The 22399-nt window shown below is 40.9% G+C and overlaps 2 protein-coding genes across 7 annotated transcripts in view; one reads left to right on the forward strand and one right to left on the reverse strand.

Annotated features, from left to right (window-relative positions):
* The window catches only part of LOC128732742 (protein tramtrack, beta isoform), a 516078-nt gene that overhangs the window by 251497 nt on the left and 242182 nt on the right, over positions 1-22399 (reverse strand). The window lies entirely within an intron of this gene.
* LOC128732745 (ATP-dependent RNA helicase WM6-like) lies at positions 6121-7421 on the forward strand. Its single transcript, XM_053826080.1, has one exon. It carries the CDS (start codon positions 6150-6152, stop codon positions 7419-7421), a length of 1272 nt encoding a protein of 423 aa, XP_053682055.1. The 5' UTR covers positions 6121-6149.

Below are 22399 nucleotides of genomic sequence, written 5' to 3' on the forward strand. Positions count from 1 at the left end.
AATTTCTGTGCTATAAAGCCGTAGGCATATGTTATAAGAGTTTTATAGTGGTAGTACTGAAGCTAATTTGTTTTTATAAAGCAACATACTGCATTAAATAAATTTATCTTCAAGATATCCTGAAATGGTTTGGGACGACCTTTTAAAACTCTTTCAATAGGCTATAATGGCGAATAAAGTACAATTAAGTTTGATAGGGATATATGAGTGTCAAATAAAACTCATTCATTAAAACCAAATGAAGCCCCCCAACAAAGGATTCAACTATGTCCTAAATACGTATTAAAAGACTCTTAGCCTTTTGGTTATCAGTTTGAGTCAATGTTAAAGCAATTATTGGTTTATCCCAAGCAGCAATATTAGCTTTTTGATAATCTCAATGCTGTTTTTACGACCATACTCTTAAATCTTCTTTTAAAGCTCGTAAACATGAAAAGTAATAACAAATCAATGAATAGCCTTACTTAGAACCAGAGAGGGCAACGATAGAGGAAAGAGTTGGAACCAAGCTTTAAAATCATCTACAGATATCTAAGTTTTACTGCACAATATCCTATCGTAGTTTTATAGCGGTTGTTTCGACTTAAATGAGAACTATATATTTCAAAGCAGCAATTTGATTTTTATTGTATTCTTTAAACGGTTTTTATGGCCAAATAAAAAGCATCTGCCTAATAACATCTGTAAAACCATTTTAATGACTAGTGCTCTTCAGAAAAATTTTAAAACAATTTTCAGGCAAACTATAATGCTGCTTTAAACCGATTTGGATGTAGCCTCTATATTCTACAGGATTTTTTTTTCGAACTCTATAAGAGTAATGTTAAGTGCAAGTAGCTTTATTACACTGACTGAAAGCAGCAATAAAGTCAACTGGATTTTTCGATACTTGACAGCAGCCACCATAAACTGATATAGCTTTTCGTTCCGCTCTCCAAAACTATAAGGCATGAAACTATGCTAAATATGTTTAACTAGCCTGTTGTTGTTTAAACAACGCAAATAAATTTGATTAGGTAATCGTAATATCCTGTAACCAAACTGCATCGACTGCATTCTGCAACATGAAAACATCGATATCAACTTCATTTTTGCTGCTCTCTCTCTGCATTGATGCAATAGCTAGCATTTTTGTTTCAAATCTAACAAAAATGACAGAATGTCAATATAGCCTAGCCTAAAAAATAGGTTTTCGGTGATAATCTCTATACACTCTTCTTAACAACTGCAAAAAATATGCTTGGAAGGGTATTACCTTTTCAAGAGCACTTTAAAACTGATAGATTTGTTGCGGCTTGACAAGCAACCACAATGAGATTAAGCTTGTATTGAGACGTTTATTGCTACGCCTTCTCATGGGAGTACTAAGGGAAGTTTGACGAGAGACGTTGCATAGTTAACTGGTTTAACAGTATTTTTTAAGCAACAGCAATAAATGTTTTATTTGGCTTCGTCAAACCATTTTTGCCGAAAATCCATCTTATATTGATTATAAAACTGTTTATAAAACCGAACTATGCAAATACTTTTATGAAGCGAAAAATTGCTTTGAGGGATTGCATAAAGCTATTTTGAACCGTGTGAACCAACTGCAGTCTGGAAGATTCAGAAAAAAGAACAAAAGTTTTATTGCGGTTGTTTCTACAACCACTATAAAAGCTGCTGGCTATATACAACATCTTTCATTAAACCGCTCTAATCTTATTGTGGTTGCTGTCAAACTGCAACAAATCTGTTAGTACCGTAGTACCTTCTTCTAGCATAACCTCTACCATCGGTACACACCTGGAGATCACCCAACCATACGGAATCACAAATCGACCACGTTCTGATAGATGTTCGGCACTTTTCAGACATTATCGACGTCAGAACCTATCCGGATCACTACCTAGTGATGGTAAGGATACGTCAAAAACTATCTGTTGTGAACAACATACGATACCGGCGCCCGCCACGGTATAATCTAACGCGACTGAAACAACCGCATATCGCCAAAAACTACACGTTATCTCTCGAAACCACGCTGCCGGAAAGGGGTTGTGCTGGATGAAGTCCCTCTTGAGGACTGTTGGAATTCCGTGAAAACAGCCATTAACTGCGGGTCGGAGAACGTCCTAAGCCTTGTGGCACCGAATCGACGTAACGAATGGTTTGACGAGGAATGCCAGCAGATATTGGCTGAGAAGAACGCAGCGCGGGTACAAATACTACGTAGAGCCCCCCGTCAGAATGTGGAGCGATCCAAACAGAAGCGGAGGCAGCAAACCCGACTGTTCCAGGAGAAGCAGCGTTATCAGGAGGAGGTGGAGTGCGAAGAACTCGAGCAGCTGTACCGCTTTCAAGACACACGGAAGTTCTATCAGAGACTCAACGGATCTCGCAAAGGCTTTGTGCCGCGGGCCGAAATGTGCAGAGATAAAGCTGGAGGTATCCTGTCTGACGACCGTGCGGTGCTTGAAAGGTGGAAGCAGCCCTACGAACATCTGAATGACGTGCAGACGGAAGACCATGATAGCGGAGGAAGTGACCACATTGGTGTAGCAAGCAACGAAGATGTGCCACTCCCATCGATAAAGGACGTTAAAGAAGCCATCCAGCGGCTGAAGAACAACAAAGCAGCGGGAAAGAATGACATTGGAGCGGAACTTATTTAAATGGGCCCGGACAAGTTGGCTGTCTGTCTGCATCAACTGCTTGTCAAGATTTGGGATACGGAACGACTACCGGCAGTAGTGGAAAGACGGGGTTATCTGCCCTATCTACAAGAAAGGTGATAAGCTGGATTGTGAGAACTACCGAGCCATCACTATCCTGAATGCCGCCTACAAAGTGCTGTCCCAAGTCCTCTTTCACGGACTATCACCAATACCCAATAGATTTGTGGGAAGTTACCAGGCCGGCTTCATGGAGGGTCGGTCTACAACGGACCAAATCTTCACCCTGCGGCAGATCCTCCAGAAGTGCCGCGAATTCCGAGTCCCCACGTACCAGCTGTTCATCGATTTCAAAGCCGCATATGATAGCGTAAACCGACAAGAGTTATTGAAAATTTTGGACGAAAACGGCTTACCCGGGAAGCTTACTAGACTTATCATGGCAACGATGGATGGGATCCAGTGCCGTGTGAGAATCTCGGGTGGAATGTCGGGCCTATTCGAATCTCGCAGGGGACTTCGACAAGGAGATGGTCTTTCCTGCTTGCTATTCAACATTGCGCTTGAAGGTGTTATAAGACAAGCGGCGATCAAAATGCGGGGCACGATTTTCAATAAATCCAGTCAATTTATCTGCTTTGTTGATAGCATTGATGCTGTCGGCAGAGTATTTGAGGCGGTGGAAGATCAGTATCGTCAGACTAACACGCGAAGCACAGAAGATTGGATTGAAGATAAATACGTCTAAAACGAAGTACATGCTGGCGGGCGGGACCGACCGCGGCAGGGCCCGCTTGGGCAGTACCGTGGTAATCAACGAGGATGAGGCTCACTGGCAACAGAGGACAACTATACCAGCCATGAGATTAAAGGCCGTATTATCAGCGGAAGTCCTACTACGGACTCTACAAACACTTACGGTTGAACAAGCTGAGCCCCCGCACAAAGTGCACACTGTACAAAACGCTAATTAGTCCGGTTGTCCTTTACGGGCATGAAACGTGGACACTGCTAGAAGAGGACCTACGAGCACTCGGAGTTTTCGAACAGCGGAATGCAAGAGAACGGTGTAAGGAGGCGAAGAATAAGCCACGAACTTACGCGTCTCTACAGTAAACCCAGTATTCAGAAAGTGGTTAAAGCTGGACGCATACGTTGGGCAGGACATGTTGCTAGAATGCCGGATAACCATCCTGCAAAAATGGTTTTCGCATCGAATCCTGTAGGAACAAGACAAAAAGGGGCACAGCGAGCGAGGTGGCAAGACCAGGTGGAGCGAGATCTGGCGAGCAATGGGTGCCCGCGGAACTGGAGACCAGCTGCCGTGGACCGAACTAGATGGTGAAATTATACTGCGCAGGCCTTTTATTAAGACGTCAGGGGAATTAGGTAAGTAAGTGGTTTTATTTATTTGAACATTAGCAGCCAGCCCACCAAAGTGAGGGAATGTAGTTAAGGACAACGTCTATGTCGCATCGCAATTGTCAAGTTTATTTGTTACCTTTCAAGCCTCGTGCGATTTCCAGATATATACAGCTGATTTTTAGATCTTTGCTTAGGTAGGACACTTTCCATGTCTAATGTACGAAGATATATCTCTATACTACCGTCTCCCGGGCTCAACGTTCATTGTTTCTGCTGAGGCATGGTAACCGCTATCTTCCTTGCTGTCATCTCACCGTCCAAAAAACCAACCGTAGTGATTCTTTAAAGTACGATCATGGCCATGGATTCATCCGGTCCCAATCATCCGCAGATTTAAGGTAAACTTATGGTCTGGATGCCTAAGCACTTTTTTTAAAGTCTCCCATTTGATGCTAAAATAATCGAAGCTAGATAAATTTTCTTGGTTAATATCATTATGATCATCATTGTAAATTTTAATGTGTTGTACACGATTGCTCATAAGTTTTTAAATTACACGTCCAATCAAAAAACAAAGCAATAGAGATATATTAAATGGGACTATTTAGGGTAAAGAACCGGTTTTAAGCAGTCTAAGCGGGTCACTGATTGCTTTACCTTATTACAAGCGATGGGTTGACTAAGTGGGGGATATCAGCATACCAATCTTCTTGCTACCTTTAATTCTTCAAGCTGTTACGACTGGAAGACACCATTATTGAGCTAAGCTTTTGATTTTGCGCTTCAAAAGTTGAAGCGATGGAACTAATTTTGATCAGACCGAACATATTTTCACCCTCAAGGTGCTTCTGTTTTAAGCAGTCCTGAAATCTGAATTTTTATACGCCCCCATTAAAAATCCCTCGAACTTTCCCCCCTATTCAGTAAGTTCGCGTTCCTATCCGCGACCCACTAATCGGCATCTGCATTAATAGTGTTCGGTTACAATACGACTCTGTATGAATACGCATGCTTGCCGTTTCATTAGATGTGTAGTGAAAAGATGTGCTGTTGATAAAATATGATTGAATTAGTAAAATCCCTTCAACGTGGAGAATCATTGGTAATAAAAACAATCTTTAATTTGAGTAAGGTAGCAGGAAAGCATTAGTTTGTGTTCTTGATTTTGTTCAGTGGTTTTCAAATGCACAATCTTTTGAGAATTGAACGTATGCAATGTTACTACTTTGATAAATGTTACATACAACGCATGTAGCATGTTTATATGTTGCATATAGCATGTATACATGAAGAATCGAATGATTACAAGCATTAATACATGCTACTATCACTACAAAGAGACTTACGTAGTCCTGCGTCACCTATATATGCGGTCGTATCTTGTACACAACCCCTCTGATTTTTTTTATAAAATCAATTGGCTCAATAAAAAAATTCAATATAAAATCAATTGGTGTGTGGGCTCTACAGTCTGAAAAACTCGAAAAATGAGTGTACGAGTTGAGTTAACGCTTCTAGCATGAAACAGAAATGGAAATTCGAACAATGGAATTTCCGAAAATCGTCCAAAAAAATTTTCCTTCGTTTTTGTTATTTTTCCGTAGAATTTTGCATAGAAAATAATAACGTATACATTATAAGCAAGAATAGATTCGGTTTTCACGTTTAAACTTTAAATAAAAATGCTTAAAACCCATGTTTTTTTTTGTTCGATTAAAAAATTTACTTTGTTTTTTTTCGCCCTGGTTTTTTTTTCGCCTTTTTCCTGGTCTTAGACCGAGATCGTTAGCCACCACTGCGACCACTGTGGTAATGTGAGAGTGTAGGTAAAGTGTGGTAAAAGAAAAAAAAGAAAAAGTGTGGTAGGTAAGCGTGTAGGTAAAAACTGCACAAATTTAGGTTTTTTTCATTTTTCTGCGTGGATAGGGTGGATTTTAAACACAGGTAGCGCAGCCCCAAACTACCGACACCGCTTTTACCTATACTCGTTTTCAATTTCCAAATCGTTTATATTCTCCTGTTTGATTCTCATTTCTCATTCGTTTACTTTTCATCGAGTAGTAAAGACCGCATTGCACTTACGGCGTTATACATTTCTGGTTAATTTCGAACTTCAACTAAACAGAAACAATGGCTGATAACCATGATCTCTTAGATTACGAGGATGAGGACCAGACCGAGCAGGTTACTACGGAACCGGCTGAGCAGCCAAAAAAAGATGTAAAAGGAACGTACGTCTCGATTCACAGTTCCGGATTTAGGGATTTTTTGCTGAAACCCGAAATTCTCCGTGCCATTGTGGATTGTGGTTTCGAGCATCCATCAGAAGTGCAACATGAATGTATCCCACAGGCGGTGCTTGGTATGGATATCCTGTGTCAGGCTAAGTCTGGTATGGGAAAGACGGCTGTCTTTGTCCTGGCAACTTTACAGCAGCTGGAACCAACGGAAAGTGTACCATACGTGCTGGTTATGTGCCACACTCGTGAGTTGGCCTTCCAAATCAGTAAGGAGTATGAACGCTTTTCCAAGTATATGCCCAGCATTAAGGTAGCCGTGTTCTTCGGTGGGCTGCCCATTCAAAAGGATGAAGAAGTGCTGAAGTCAACCAACCCGCATATCATCGTTGGAACACCAGGCCGTGTCCTTGCATTGATTCGTAACAAGAAGCTGAATTTGAAGCACCTCAAACATTTCATCCTGGATGAGTGCGATAAGATGTTAGAGCAAATAGATATGCGTCGAGATGTACAGGAAATTTTCCGTAATACACCGCACGATAAACAAGTAATGATGTTCTCCGCTACGCTTAGCAAAGAGATTCGCCCAGTGTGCAAGAAGTTTATGCAAGATCCAATGGAAGTTTATGTTGACGACGAAACCAAATTGACGCTTCATGGATTACAACAGCATTACGTTAAGTTGAAGGAGAACGAAAAGAACAAGAAGCTCTTCGAACTTTTGGATGTATTGGAGTTTAATCAGGTCGTTATCTTCGTAAAATCCGTGCAGCGCTGCATGGCGCTGGCTCAGCTGCTTACGGAGCAAAACTTCCCGGCTATCGGGATTCACCGTGGCATGGTGCAGGAAGAGCGCTTGTCCCGTTACCAGCAATTCAAGGATTTCCAGAAACGTATTCTGGTAGCTACCGACTTGTTTGGACGCGGAATGGATATTGAACGTGTCAACATTGTCTTCAATTATGATATGCCCGAGAATTCCGATACCTACCTGCATCGAGTGGCTCGTGCCGGACGATTCGGTACCAAGGGGCTAGCGATTACATTTGCATCCGATGAAGCAGATGCGAAAATTTTGAACGAAGTACAGAATCGATTCGACGTTAATATTACCGAACTCCCGGCTGAAATAGATCTCTCGTCGTACATTGAAGGACGATAAAATGCCACAACAAAAATGCAAATTTACAAATGAAAATAAAATGACAATTAAAATGCAATGATAGTACCGTAAGTTGACAATTAAAAAGACGAATGTCTTACGTCAATAGTGATATATACAAATAAAATAATAATAAAATAATAATAAACAATTCAATTTAAATTTAGACTAATTTAGTTTGTAACTGGAGTAAAACACCCAAAATAAATTTACGTTAATTTGTGAATCCTGACAGCTTTTCTTTTCTTTTCTTTACAATGATGAGTCTGATCAAGACGAGGGAGCTTTGATTTGCGCTAGAGCTTCCGCTATAAGGATTTTAACTAGGATACTACGCTGTGTAGTAAAAGTCAGCTCGTACACCAAGCTTCACAAACAAAATTCTGACTCCATTAATACTTGGTTAGTTCAATTTTTTACATGATCTATTGTATGGATTTCTGATGTATCAATTTTGTCACTAACTTTGTCACTAACGTTTAAGCACATAACTTTACAAGCTTTGCCACGTTGTCAGGAGCAAATAAATATACAACATGGTTTGCCGGCGAAAGCAGTTAAGCTGATTTGTGAAACCTATGATTCTAGCCTTGGAAAATTCACGAGCTCTAATTTAATCTAGCTTTTCATTACTTACTACTTTAATAAATTTATTTTTTGTAAAACTAATTTTACAAAAATATTAAGGTTTTAATTTTTTTCTGATTTATAAAATTTATTCTTTGCTAGAAATCATTCAAAAATAAATTGAAATACAACAAAAGTAACTTTTGAGTTTTCGCTATCACTAAGAAAAATTCATAGCCATTTTGCCTTTCGTTAATCATACAAGGTTACATTTCAGTTACATTCTAATTGTATGTAACCTAAACTTTACATCTGGTTACGCCATTGGTTACGGTAACCAATATCAAATCTGTTGTCGTCGCCTGGTAACTGAAATATTTCTTATATCGCCATTTTTAAGTTACACAGTAACCTATTTAAATTGCCAGTTTCGCTTCGATGTAACTTGATTGTTTTGACGTTTGACAAAATTGATAACTTAATAACAGTGTCTCCGGAGAAGATTCCGTATATCAATCGAGTTTAAACACATTTACAAGAGCATTTTGCAACCAGTGTACCAATTGCTTATCTTTACCGTTAGTAAAATTTTTGAGATCTACACGTTTACAAGATACAGCGGACAAGTTGTTGCGAAAATGTTACTAGCTAACTTTTTTCGACTTCGTAACTGCTCGTAACGAAAAATTAACTGCTTTGCGACCACCAAGTTGACAGCTTGAAAAATGGTTTCATTTGTGTCATTTGTATAACTTTTTGAGATTTTGGTGATCACAAAACTAAAAAGGAAGCATTTTTAATTTTATGTGATCTAACTCGTTACAAACATCATAAATCATTTGTTGTGCAATCTTTTTTTTGTTGTTGTTTGTTTATAGAAACTTGTAAGTACAACTTTGCAGGTGAATCAAATTATTTTTTTGCTCAATCCGTTGTGTTTACAAGGTACAGTGAATGAATTGTTGCGAAAATGTTACTAGCTAACTTTTTTGCTTTTGTAACTGCTCGTAACTGAAAATTAACTATTTTGCGACGACCAAGCTAATGACAGTTCGAAAAAAAGGTTTCGTTTTTGTCATTTGGTAACTACTTGGTAACTTTTTGAGATTTTTGTCACCACCAAACTAAAAAGTAACTATTTTCAATTTTATGTAACCTAATTCGTTACAAGCGTCCTAAATGTAACTGTTATGCAACCTTTTTAATTTTTTTATTTACATAATTAGTTACAAGTGCTACTTGGGAAAGGTTTTTGAGAGTCAAATTCTGAAAAAAAAACTGGTGTTAAACTGTAAAATGGAGTGTGGCGCAGACGCAAATATTCAAATATGCTGTGATTAAATAGTAAACAAATATACAAATATATAGTGAAGGTAGTGTAATGTGGCAGGTTGCAGCGGGCTGGACATGTAGATAGGATGCCCAATGAAAGAGTAGCCAAAACTATTTTCAGCATAGAACCAGGAAGGTGCCGTAAATTTGGCCAGATGGATGTGCGCTCTCGAGGACGAAGCATGTCTAACACTGTTGTGTTCGGGAACGGCAAGTTCTTGTATCTCGCATCGCAAGCTCGAATCACAATGCTCAGACCACCTTCTTCGGCGGTTCCCTGCGTGTGGGGGCAATGGTCGACTAAAAATTTGGAACAAATTTTTTTTTTTACATTATAGATTATGATCCTACGGACTTTTTCGTTTATTTGGTACTAGCTGACCCGACAAACTTCGTATTGCCACAAATTAACCTGTGTTGTACATAAATCACGAATCTCGGATGATCTTTGTCACAATCTCGAGTTTTGCAAGCCCCCCAGTGGGCGGCGCTTCCGACGGCGGGTCACCGGCAACACTCGCGACCGTCTCGTCCTGAATGATCTAGTGTTACTATAGATAGTTTTTGTGGTCTTGTATTGACTAATGTTTTATGGAAGAGTCTCGAATTTTTCGAGTTCGATTAGTTTTTGAGTTTCGCAAAAATTTCTGTTTTATTTGTATGAGAGTCCATATCCCCCTACCACAGGGGTGAGAGGTCTCTAACTATCGTAAAATAAATTCAAGACTCCAAAATCTCCCACATGCCAAATTTGGTTCCATTTGATTGATTAGTTCTTGAGTTATGAGGAAATTTGTATTTCGTTTGTATGAGAGCCCCCCCTCTTAAAAAGGTAAAAGGTCCTAATTCATCATAGAAAAAATGGTTGCCTCCAAAAACACCCACATGCCAAATATGGTTCCACTTGCTTGATTAGTTCTCGAATTATGAGGAAATTTGTATTTCATTTGTGTAGAAGCACCCCCTCTTAAAGTTGGGAGGGGTCCTAATTCACCATAGAAAATATTTTTGCCTCCAGAAACCTCCACATGCCAAATTTGGTTCTATTTGCTTGATTACTTCTCGAGTTATGAGGAAAATTGTGTTTCTTTGGTACAGGAGCCCCCTCTCTTAAAGTGGGGAGGGGTCCTAATTTACTATAGAAAATATTCTTGCCCTCGAAAACCTTCACATGCCAAATTTGGTTCCATTTGCTTGATTAGTTCTCGAGTTATGAGGAAATTTGTATGGAAGCCCCCCCTCTTAAAGGCGAGAGGAGTTATAATTCCCCTTATAGAGAGGGGGAGGGGTCTCAATTTACCATAGAATAAATTCTTGTCACCGAAAACACCCACATGCCAAATTTTGTTCTATTTGCTTGATTAGTTCACGAGTTATGAGGAAATTTGTTTTTCATTTGTATAGGAGCCCCCCCCCCTCTTAAAGTGGGGAAATCCATAGAAAATATTCTTGCCTACAAAAACACCCACATGATAAATTTTGTTCCATTTGCTTGATTAGTTCGCGAGTTATGAGGAAATTTGTATTTCGTTTGTATAGGAGCCCCCCCTCTTAAAGTGGGGAGGGGTTCTAATTCACCATAGAAAATATTCTTGCCCTAGAAAACTTTCACATGCCAAGTTTGGTTCCATTTGCTTGATTAGTTCTCGAGTTATGAGAAAATTTGTATTTCGTTTGCTTAGGAGCCCCCTCTCCTAAAGTGGGGAGGGGTCCCAATTCATCATAGAAAAAATTTTTGTCTCCAAAAACACACACATGCCAAATTTGGTTCCATTTGCTTGATTAGTTCTCGAGTTATGAGGAAATTTGTATGGAAGCCCCCCCTCTTAAAGGCGAGAGGAGTTATAATTCCCCTTATAAATAGGGGGAGGGGTCTCAATTTACCATAGAATAAATTCTTGTCACCGAAAACACCCACGTGCCAAATTTTGTTCTATTTGCTTGATTAGTTCTCGAGTTATGCAGAAATTTGTGTTTCATTTGTATGGGACCCCCCCTCTTAGTGGGGGGAGGGGTCTCTTACCATCACTAAAACCTTTCCTGGCCCCAAAAACCTCTACATGCAAATTTTCACGCCGATTGGTTCAGTAGTTTTTGATTCTATAAGGAACATCCCGACAGACAGACAGACAGAAATCCATTTTTATATAGTAGACTAGCTGACCCGACAAACTTCGTATTGCCACAAATTAACCTGTGTTGTACATAAATCACGAATCTCGGATGATCTTTGTCACAATCGCGAGTTTTGCAAGCCCCCCAGTGGGCGGCGCTTCCGACGGCGGGTCACCGGCAACACTCGCGACCGTCTCGTCCTGAATGATCTAGTGTTACTATAGATAGTTTTTGTGGTCTTGTATTGACTAATGTTTTATGGAAGAGTCTCGAATTTCTCGAGTTCGATTAGTTTTTGAGTTTCGCAAAAATTTCTGTTTTATTTGTATGAGAGTCCATATCCCCCTCCCACAGGGGTGAGAGGTCTCTAACTATCGTGAAGTAAATTCAAGACTCCAAAATCTCCCACATGCCAAATTTGGTTCCATTTGCTTGATTAGTTCTCGAGATAAGAGGAAATTTGAATTTCATTTGTATGGAAGCCCACCCTCTTAAAGGGGAGATGGGCCATAACTCGCTTTCTAAAGAAGAGAGGGGTCTCAATTCACCATAGAAAAAAATCTTGCGTCCAAAACCACTTACATGTCAAATTTGCTTGATTAGTTCTAGAGTTATGAGGAAATTTGTATTTCGTTTGTATGAGAGCCCCCCTCTTAAAAAGGTAAAAGGTCCTAATTCATCATAGAAAAAATGGTTGCCTCCAAAAACACCCACATGCCAAATTTGGTTCCATTTGCTTGATTAGTTCTCGAGTTATGAGGAAAATTGTGTTTCTTTGGTACAGGAGCCCCCCCTCTTAAAGTGGGGAGGGGTCCTAATTTACTATAGAAAATATTCTTGCCCTCGAAAACCTTCACATGCCAAATTTGGTTCCATTTGCTTGATTAGTTGTCGAGTTATGCAGAAATTCGTGTTTCATTTGTATGGAAGCCCCCCCCCCCCTCTTGGGGGGGAGGGGTCTCTAACCATCATCAAAACCTTTCCGGGCCCCAAAAACCTCTACATGCAAATGTTCACGCCGATTGGTTCAGTAGTTTTCGATTCTATAAGGAACATACGGACAGACAGACAGACAGACAGAAATCCTTGTTTATAGGTATAGATTAATTTTGTAATGATCCGACCACGGGAAGTAGATGAAAAAAATCATAGCAAAAATGAGGCGGATCTGATTATCAAGAACCTGCTGGAACATGGAATTGGCCCTTTCCAGTAGTCCAATGTGCCATCGCTATATATATTAAATCGCAGGCAATTACATTTAATCATGCTCTACAAGGGACATTAAAAAACGACTTGGTTCGAGTAATATTCACTGGATTTGATTAATAAAATCAACATGCGGGTTGATTTGGAATCAGACGAATTCGAAGTTGAATTCTTTCAAAATTTGTACAACTGTCGAATCTTATGAGAAGAATTTGATGTAAATGACACAATCTTTAGGTGTAAACTGCGCTGGACTCGTGTATTTAAAAATCCCATTCTGAAAATAACAAACGACATTCCAAGAACCGACGGGAATATCAGACAACCTTTTACTCATAAGTCCACCAGCTGCCCAACTCGCTGTCTAAACCAACTCGGAAGTGAACCATGAACCGCAACCGATGCCGTTTAATTCCCTATGATGCCCAGACGAGCCTTCGCCCCTGGCGAGCGAACCGCTGGCTGCAATAATTGAGGTTAGGAGGTTAATTGGGCCATTGATAGGATAATGATTCGCTTCGTTCGGTTTCGATTTATGCACCCTCACCGTGCGTCGTCATCAGCATCAGCATCATCGGTCGTCGTCGTCGTTCTGAGCATAGATGGTAGCACACAGCAGCCAGACAGCATCATGGCTTCAAACGAAACTGTGCGTCCTGCCCCTTCGGTGACGACCGATACACGATGCGTTTCGAAACGGTCAAGCGCGCGTGTGTGTGTGTGGAGAATACAACAAGAGTCGCACCGCGCGATAAATCGACCCGCAGCAATCGAGCTGGAATTGAGCCGTTCCGAACCGCTTCGGCCGATAAATAGGAAGGCGGCTCGTGCCGAACGGTAATATAAATGACCGTTCCAATTGGTTTATCTTGGGCTTCAGTGCTGCCGTGGTCGCGACCGGCCAGCAGCCCCGGTGGGTGCTTCGAAAGACGCAGTCTCGCGTACGAGCCCGTGTATAATGAATCCGAATTTTAACAGAGACGTTGGAATTATTCCCATAATGACAGTCATAAAATACTGCAATGTTACCGGTTTTACTGCCCCGCTGAAACAAATGACATCGACGGGCTACCGGGACAAGCGATTGCACCGCTGTTGAAGTTGCGCTTTAATCGACAAACGAAAAAGAAAAAAAGAGAAAGAAAAGAAAACGGTCTTTCAATCACCCTCGCAGGGCCAGCAAAAAAAATAAATGCTGACACAGGCGGACCCCAACACCCACGCGCTATCGCGCCGTCGCTCAAAGCTGGAAGCTGGAAGCTGCGAGTATCAACGATCGCCTCGCCTCGCCTCGCCTCGCCAGTGCAGCTCGGCCATCGATGTCCTCAGTGGACGATACGAGCCTGAACGCCTTCTAATGATCTGTAAATTAATATAAACATCGAGCTGTATCACGGTTCAACGACTACCGCGACGACGATGCAACAACATGCATTACTACGCACTGTTCGAGCGACGACGACGATGACGACGATCGTGCTGCATCATGATTCGAGTGATCCACGAAGAAAGAAAGATAAGAAGGTGCAAAAAGCAGAAGAAAAATATGCAAATTAAGAAAGCACTCCTGCGTGAACGGAACCAGCAATGTCCTCTCGGCCGCTCGGTCAGGACGGTAGCAGTATGACCCGTCCAGGCCAGGGAGCTTTCTCTCACTTTCAACATCTTGACTCTGTCCGACGTCAAAACGTACGCAATCACTTCAGATTTGAAATCTGCCCGTCCTGTCCGGTCCAGCACTGTCCGGTCCCGCCGCCGGTCCATGTCGTGTGCAACCTAATCTAGGCTAATTTACAGCTGAAGCTAATAAATATGCGCAAGCATTCTTAAGCAAATGTTGATATATGTTCGCCCGTCACCGTGTCGGAACCATGTCCAAAGCAGCGGCGTGGGGGTCGGGGACGAGGAGAAAACCTAACGCACCTAACCTCCTATCGCTCGGTGGTGTCCAGGCGGAAAATGAAGCTAATTTATAAAGTGCTGCTATTACGAACGGACTTGCCCTCCAACGGACTTCCTCCTCTGCCAGCTCCTTCGGCTGACTATAGAAAGACGACGGCCGTGTCGCCATCATCCAGAATCTGAAGAGCTGTTGAAAGGTGCTGCTGGTACTGCTGGTGCAGTGTGCGTCGGTCGGACGGAACCGAGGTTTTTACTATCTGCATCACTCCGGCCAGCGCAGCGCCAGGCAGAGGTAGAAGATCTTCTCCGGCAAGGCACGGCACGGAACGGCACGGCACGGCACTTTTCCACAATACGTGGGGAGATCATTTAGCTGCTGCTGGTCAGCCGCGGATAGAGGGAAAAAGGGGGATTAAAGCGAAGCAGATAAGCCAGTAAATGAGATCAGAGATTAGAGTCGTTAATGCTATTATGCGAGCTGTGCGCAACGACGAGTGGCGTAAATCGCACCCGCTCGGAAATTGTGTGGAAGTGGAAGGAAATTGTGTGTGTGTGTGCACTTCGCTTCGGATCTGCTGTGGTGGATCGCCGCTACGGCCCGCCGCCAAGCGATGATCGATGTCTGGGAGCTTTCCTTCCACGTCGTCCATGTCCACGTCCACGTCCATATCCATGGACCAGTCAGTGCCGTTGTGTAGGAGAGGACTGATTACAGCTGTAACGGTGAAGACAAGCGAGTCGAATCCTTACGATGAGCGATGAGCTCACCATGATGGTGAAGATGGGGGTGAGAGTGGGACGGAAACTTTCCGTTCTTTGTCGAACCTGACTTAGGATCAAATAGGCGCAGTTTAATCAACCTGGAGATAAACCACTTGAAGATGCAAATTTTTTGCTTAGTTTAGATGGGATCGAGAGACGCCTAAATTTAAGAGGGTTTCTTTAGCTGAATATACCTTTGCCAAATTTGGAATCGCCTATTCTCACAACTTGTCTAAAAAATTCATTGATTCAATCATCAATTTGCCTTTATTAGCTTACTTTGAATAATTTGGACACAAAAAATATTACTTGGAACAAATCAGAATAGAATTCGAGTCCAATCCCCCCAATTCCAATTGCTATTCAATACCTTTCCTAGGAAGTGGTTTGCGCTCAATTCGTTCTCCGCCATGATCCAACAGATCCTCTATAGTGAAGCCCGCCTCGATAACCACACTGTTGAACAAAGCAAAAGGGAACGACGTACGCGGACACACTCAGCGTCGTAGAAAAAACTGCAATGGACGACAAAAATTTTGTTTTCGGGTAGCGATAAGAATACAGTAATGTTCCGATTTTGTCTTCCCTCGATTTAAGATAAATTTTGTTTAACTTTTGTGCTTTTAAACATGATTTTTAAAATGTATCAGCCTGCTTGAAACTATTCTGATTTTCTGGGGAGAGTTTTTGAATAAAATGATGCCTTCTTGCGAGTCACTCGGGGTTAAAACTATTAAAACGGGGTATTTTTATAGTAAAAGCTCTATAGTTCCTAAACAAGCAAAGATAGAGGTATAGTATATTCAGCAATGTTGTGTATTTTTACTATTTGTACAACTTTGTAAAACAGGAAAAAGTCATACAACAACTACAAAAACAGCTAAAATAGAAAAACTGATTTTAACGATTTTTCATTTATGAAAAACTAGCTGACCCGACAAACTTCGTATTGCCACAAATTAACCTGTTTTGTACATAAATCATGAATCTCGGATGATCTTTGTCACAATCTCGAGTTTTGCAAGCCCCCCAGTGGGCGGCGCTTCCGACGGCGGATCACCGGCAACACTCGCGACCGTCTCTTCCTCAATGATCTAGTGTTACTATAGATAGTTTTTGTGGTCTTGTTATTGATTAATGTTTTATGGAAGAGTCTCGAATTTCTCGAGTTGGATTAGTTTTTGAGTTTCGCAAAAATTTCTGTTTTATTTGTATGAGAGTCCATATCCCCCTACCACAGGGGTGAGAGGTCTCTAACTATCATAAAATAAATTCAAGACTCAAAAATCTCCTACATGCTAAATTTGGTTCCATTTGCTTGATTAGTACTCAAATTATAAGGAAATTTGTATTTCATTTGTATGGGAGCCCACCCTCTTAAAAGGGAAAGGGGTCGTAATACACCACAGAAAAAAAATTCTGCCATCTAAAACTCTCACATGCCAAATTTGGTTCCATTTGCTTGATTAGTTCTCGAATTATGAGGAAATTTGTATTTCATTTGTGTAGAAGCCCCCCCCTCTTGAAGTGTGGAAGGATCCTAATTCACCGTAGAAAATATTTTTGCCTCCAAAAACCTCCACATGCCGAATTTGGTTCTATTTGCTTGATTAGTTCTCGAGTTATGGGGAAATTTGTATTTCATTTGTATTGGAGCCCCCCCCTCCTAATGTGGGAAGAGGTCCTAATTCATCACAGAAAAAATTCTTGCCTCTAAAAACACCTACACGCCAAATTTGGTTCCATTTGCTGGATTAGTTCTCGAGTTATGAGGAAATTTGTATTTCGTTTGTATAGGACCCCCCCTCCTAAAGTGGGGAGGGGTCCCAATTCATCATTGAAAAAAAATTGTCTCCAAAACCACACACATGCCAAATTTGGTTCAATTCCCTTGATTAGTTCTCGAGTTATGAGGAAATTTGTATTTCATTTGTACAGGAGCCCCTCCTCTTAAAGTGGGGAGGGGTCCTAATTCACCATAGAAAATTTTCTTGCTCTCGAAAACCTTCACATGCCAAATTTGGTTGCATTTGCTTGATTAGTTCTCGAGTTATGAGGAAATTTGTATGGAAGTCCCCCCTCTTAAAGGGGAGAGGAGTTATAATTCCTCTTATAAAGAGGGGAGGGGTCTCAATTCACCATAGAATAAATTCTTGTCACCAAAAAAAAACACCCACATGCCAAATGTTGTTCTATTTGCTTGATTAGTTCTCGAGTTAGGAGGAAATTTGTATTTCATTTGTATAAGAGCCCCCCTCCTAAAGTGGGGAGAGGTTCTTATTCATCATAGAAAACATTCTTGCCTCCAAAAACACCTACATGCCAAATTTGGTTCCATTTGCTGAATTAGCTCTCGAGTTATAAGGAAATTTGTATTTCGTTTGTATAGGAGCCCCCCCCCCCCTCTTAAAGTGGGGAGGGGTCTCAATTCATCGTAGAAAAAAAATTTGTCTTCAAAAACACACACATGCCAAATTTGGTTCCATTTGCTTGATTAGTTCTCGAGTTATGAGGAAATTGGTATTTCACTTGTACAGGAGCCCCCCTCTTAAAGTGGGGAGGGGTCCTAATTCAACATAGAAAATTTTCTTGCCCTCGAAAACCTTCACATGCCAAATTTGGTTCCATTTGCTTGATTAAATCTCGAGTTATGAGGAAATTTGTATGGAAACCCCCCCTCTTAAAGGGGAGAGGAGTTATAATTCCCCTTATAAAGAGGGGATGGGTCTCAAATTACCCTAGAATAAATTCTTGTCACCGAAAACACCCACATGCCAAATTTGGTTCTATTTGCCTGATTAGTTCTCGAGTTATGCAGAAATTTGTGTTTCATTTGTATGGGAGCCCCCCCCTCTTAGTGGGGGAGGGGTCTCTAACCATCACTAAAACCTTTCCTGGCCCCAAAAACCTCTACATGCAAATTTTCACGCCGATTGGTTCAGTAGTTTTTGATTCTATAAGGAACACAGGACAGACAGACAGACAGACAGACAGACAGAAATCCTTCTTTATAGGTATAGAAGATAAGATTTGTCCATCTTTGCTGAAGAGATAGAAGGTTACAGTCTTCAGCAAAATTTCTTGTAATAATATGCTGTAAAACTTTACAGAACAGATTAATGTGTTATATTGAAGCTGAAGAAAAATAATTTTTTTATTTTACTTTTAGGGGGATTAATCAAAATTTGAATTCCACTGGACGATAGAACTTTTAATATTGCGAAAGTCTTCCAAAGGTTCCATCAACCTAAAACCTGGTTTTCCCGCTCAAAGCTTATGCGCACCAAAAAAGGTTCTGGACCAGTGTGCTGTGCCCGGTTCATTGAGCTTTCGGTTGACCAATTGAGGGTCAAAATTTAGTTTATAGTAGAAGTCTTCGATATTGCAAGGTCTTAAGTCTTGAGCTTTGAAAAAAAAAATTCGAAAAACGTCTTTGTTTCCCCTTTTTGTCAGCCCAAAATTCTACATGGGGCTGACAAAATCGAAACATTACTGTATTCGCTTTATCTGATGATGGCCGAATAAAAGACAGTAGTCCGAAGCGTACTCAACCAAGTTTAAATATTTCACCGATCATGATCAATCTAAATACATTCACAAACTCAATTATTGGTAGCAAGTAGCTCAACTGGACAGATTTTCTACTCAAAATCTGAGTTGGTACACTTTGGGCATTTTGGGTAGTTTCTAACAATTTTTAGGTAACATTATTTCAGAGTATAGAGCAACACCAGCTTCCCTTTCGAGCTAGGGTGGTACCAAAAACCGAGGGTTTTGCCTTGAAACTTTTTCATAAAAAAGATCATAAATTTAAAATTACACTCAAATCGTTTTTTACGAGAAGAGTACGTTTCATAGAAATCGTAACGGCGTAAAAAAGGCGTGTTAATTCGAAAAATTCGTGTTGCGTAAAGTACTATCATTGCGAAATTCGCGTAAAAAACTGTGATTGAATTGTGATATTTTGTGATAATTTTTATACAAAATTGTAATGCAAAAACGGTAAAAGCATACTATAGTACATGTTAGAATTGTCTTGACACGTTTTGTTACAGAATGCTAGCACCGTTTAAAGACGAAAAACGATAATTTTCTGTAAGCGTAAATGTTATATTAACCAAAAAATTTTTGTAAACTTTTAAACTTTTTTTTAATTGTCCGTAAAACTGTGAAAAAAAAATTCGGCCGCGAATTTGAACTCAAGTTGTAGTAACAATTTTTTATTCAAATTTAAACAAAGTTGATTTCAATTCGGACTCGGAAAATTAAAATTGGTCCCAAATGTGGACTGTAATTCGGATACAAATTTGGACTCAATGTTAGACTCCAATTTCGACTCAAATTTCGACATAAATTTGGGCTTAGATTTAGAGTCAATCTAGAATATCTAATTATATTCGATTTGTTTTCCAATTTGGGCTTAAATTTATACTTCCATCTGCATTCTAGACCAAAATTTGAATTCACATATAAACTTAAATTTAGACTCTAATTAAATTTTAATTCAAACTCAAAATTTAGCTTTAAATTCAGACTAAAATTTCAAGTTAAATTAAAACCAAAACATGAATATAAATTTGCACACTAATTCGAACTGAAATTGGGGCACTGATTTGAATTCACATTTGGAAACAAATTCAGACTTCAAGTTGGACTCGCATTGTTATTCGGACGCATATTTGAGCTCAAATCTGGACTCAATTTTAGACCCTAACTTAGACATTGTAAGACTTCAATTTCGAGATAGTGTTTTGACTAAAAATTTTATGGTCTAACTATCTCTTCTACTGACAGAATCAGCATCTGTGGCTCGAGCAGCAAAAATGTGAAAATTACGTGACACGATTTTCTCCGGAACCGCGAAACCGATTTTAACAATTTCACTATCAAATGAACGGTCTTGATACTACAAAATTTTTGAGAGACTTTTGTTGAAAACAAACAAGCAGTTCAAAAGTTATGCCTAAAAGTGTGCTTTTATTTGATATCAATTAGTCGAACGTTTCTCAGAGATGGCCGAACCAATTTATACACTATTAGTCTTGTTTGGAAGGTAATACAACTTATTACTCGTTACGATAGTCTATACATTTCGGACTGTCGAAAAAGTTCCGATTATTCAGATTTGCCTCTTAGCCGCTTGGTTATCTGTTATTGTAACGAAAATTCTCAGAATGGAAGAAACAAAACCATTTTTGTTCATTTGAATGTGTCTACTCCCTTTGTCAGCTCCCCTCCTGTTGTCCCCTAGCCACTTGCTAATCTGACTTCTTTTCGATAATCCCTATAAAGCGAGGCAAAGCCTTTTTGACATTTTTGAACCTCCCCCTTGTCAATGTCCACCCTATTCCCGCTTTCAGAAATCCCCTCCTGTCGTTTAGTCACTTGTACAACTGCTATCGTTCCAAACGCAAGAAAAACGCATCCCTTAATCCATTTAAACCTTCATCCCACCATGTAAATGAACGTCTCCTCGTTATGTCAACCCTTTGCGCTGATTCTTGTGTGTTAAAAAACACGTCCCAAGTTTGATGAAGAACTGTCCAGGCGTTCCGGAGTTATGGCGGAACATACATTCACACTCACGTTCTTTATCTACCCCCCCTCCCTACCTCCTCCTGTTGGTTCCCTCCCAATCAGCTCCCCCTTCTGTCATGTAGCCAATTATGCATCTGTTTGCTATCTGAAAATCCCTATAACGGAATAGAAACAAAGCCTTTTATTTTTCATATATCCCTCTTTGGGTCTTACATGAGCCACTCGTAAGGACTACACACCTCAACCTGAAGGAACGAGGGAGGGAATCTAATCACAAACAAGCGCGAGGTGGTCGACGTGTGGAAGCAGTATTTCGACGAGCACCTCAATGGCGATATATCAGAAGGAGACGCAACGAAAGTTAACCTAGGAGTGCCTACAAACGTCAACGGAGTACCTACAAATGTCTACGGCGTGCCGGCTCCCGATCTCGAAGAGAGCCAACGAGAAATTCGTCAGCTGAAAAAGCTCTACAAAAATGGCCATTAACCGCTAGTAACGGCACTTCATTGGATAATTTCAAGGATTTGGGAGGAGGAGAAACTACCGGAGAAGTGGATGGAACGTGTAGTCTGTCCTATCTACAAAAAGGGTGACCGGCTAGATTGCTGTAATTACCACGGCATCACGTTGGCCAACGCCGCCTACAAGGTGCTCTCCCAGATTTTGTTGCGACGTCTATCCCAAATAGCAAAAGAATTCGTAGGGTGGTATCAAATCGATCAAATTTTTACTCTCCGGCAAATCCTCCAGAAATGTCGAGAATACAACGTGCTTACGCATCATATTTTCGTGGATTTTAGGGCAGCGTACGATACGGTTGAAAGCGAACAGCTATGGCAGGTAATGCACGAGTACGATTTTCCGGACAAACTGACACGGTTGATCAAAGCTACTCTGGAGCGAGCCTACTCCTAGCCTTCGCAGAAGGCCTCGACATCATTACCTTGGGACGGCGTAGATAATCTAAGCCAGACTCAAAACGGAGGCTAGGAGGATAGGGTTACAAACCAATGCGTCGAAAACCAAATATGTGGTAGGAAGAGGCTCTAGAGAAAGCAACGTTTGCCTCCGACGGACAGTGACTATTGACGGCGATGAACTGGAAGTGGTTGATGAGTTCGTAAAGTTGGGATCTCTGGCCTTCGCCTCAATAATACGAGTAAGGAGATCCAACGACGCATTCAAGCTGGAAATCGAGCCTACTTTTCCCTCCGCAAGACGCTTCGATCAAGGAGCATACGCCACCGCACAAAGGTGACGATGTACAAAATGATAATCAGACTGGTAGTCTTCTACGAACTCGAGATAGTAACTTTGCTTATGGAAGACATACGTGCACTTGCCGTATTTGAACGAAAGGTGTTGCGGTGGCGGAGGCGTATGAATCACGAGCTACAGGCACTGCTTGCCTGCGTGCTATAGGCGTGGGCCAGCCACGTCGCAAGGATGCCGAACGACTGTGCAGTAAAATCCGTTCTCTTCAAGAACCCCAGCAGCACCAGGAACTAAGGGGTTCAACGTGCTAGATGACTCGACCAGGTTGAAGCCGA

The sequence above is a fragment of the Sabethes cyaneus genome, chromosome 1 (assembly GCF_943734655.1).
Source record: "Sabethes cyaneus chromosome 1, idSabCyanKW18_F2, whole genome shotgun sequence".
NCBI classification, from domain to species: Eukaryota; Metazoa; Arthropoda; class Insecta; order Diptera; family Culicidae; genus Sabethes; species Sabethes cyaneus.

Coding starts and splice junctions, on each gene's coding strand:
- LOC128732745 (XM_053826080.1), top strand. CDS start 6,150: ATGGCTGATAACCATGATCTCTTAGATTACGAGGATGAGGACCAGACC.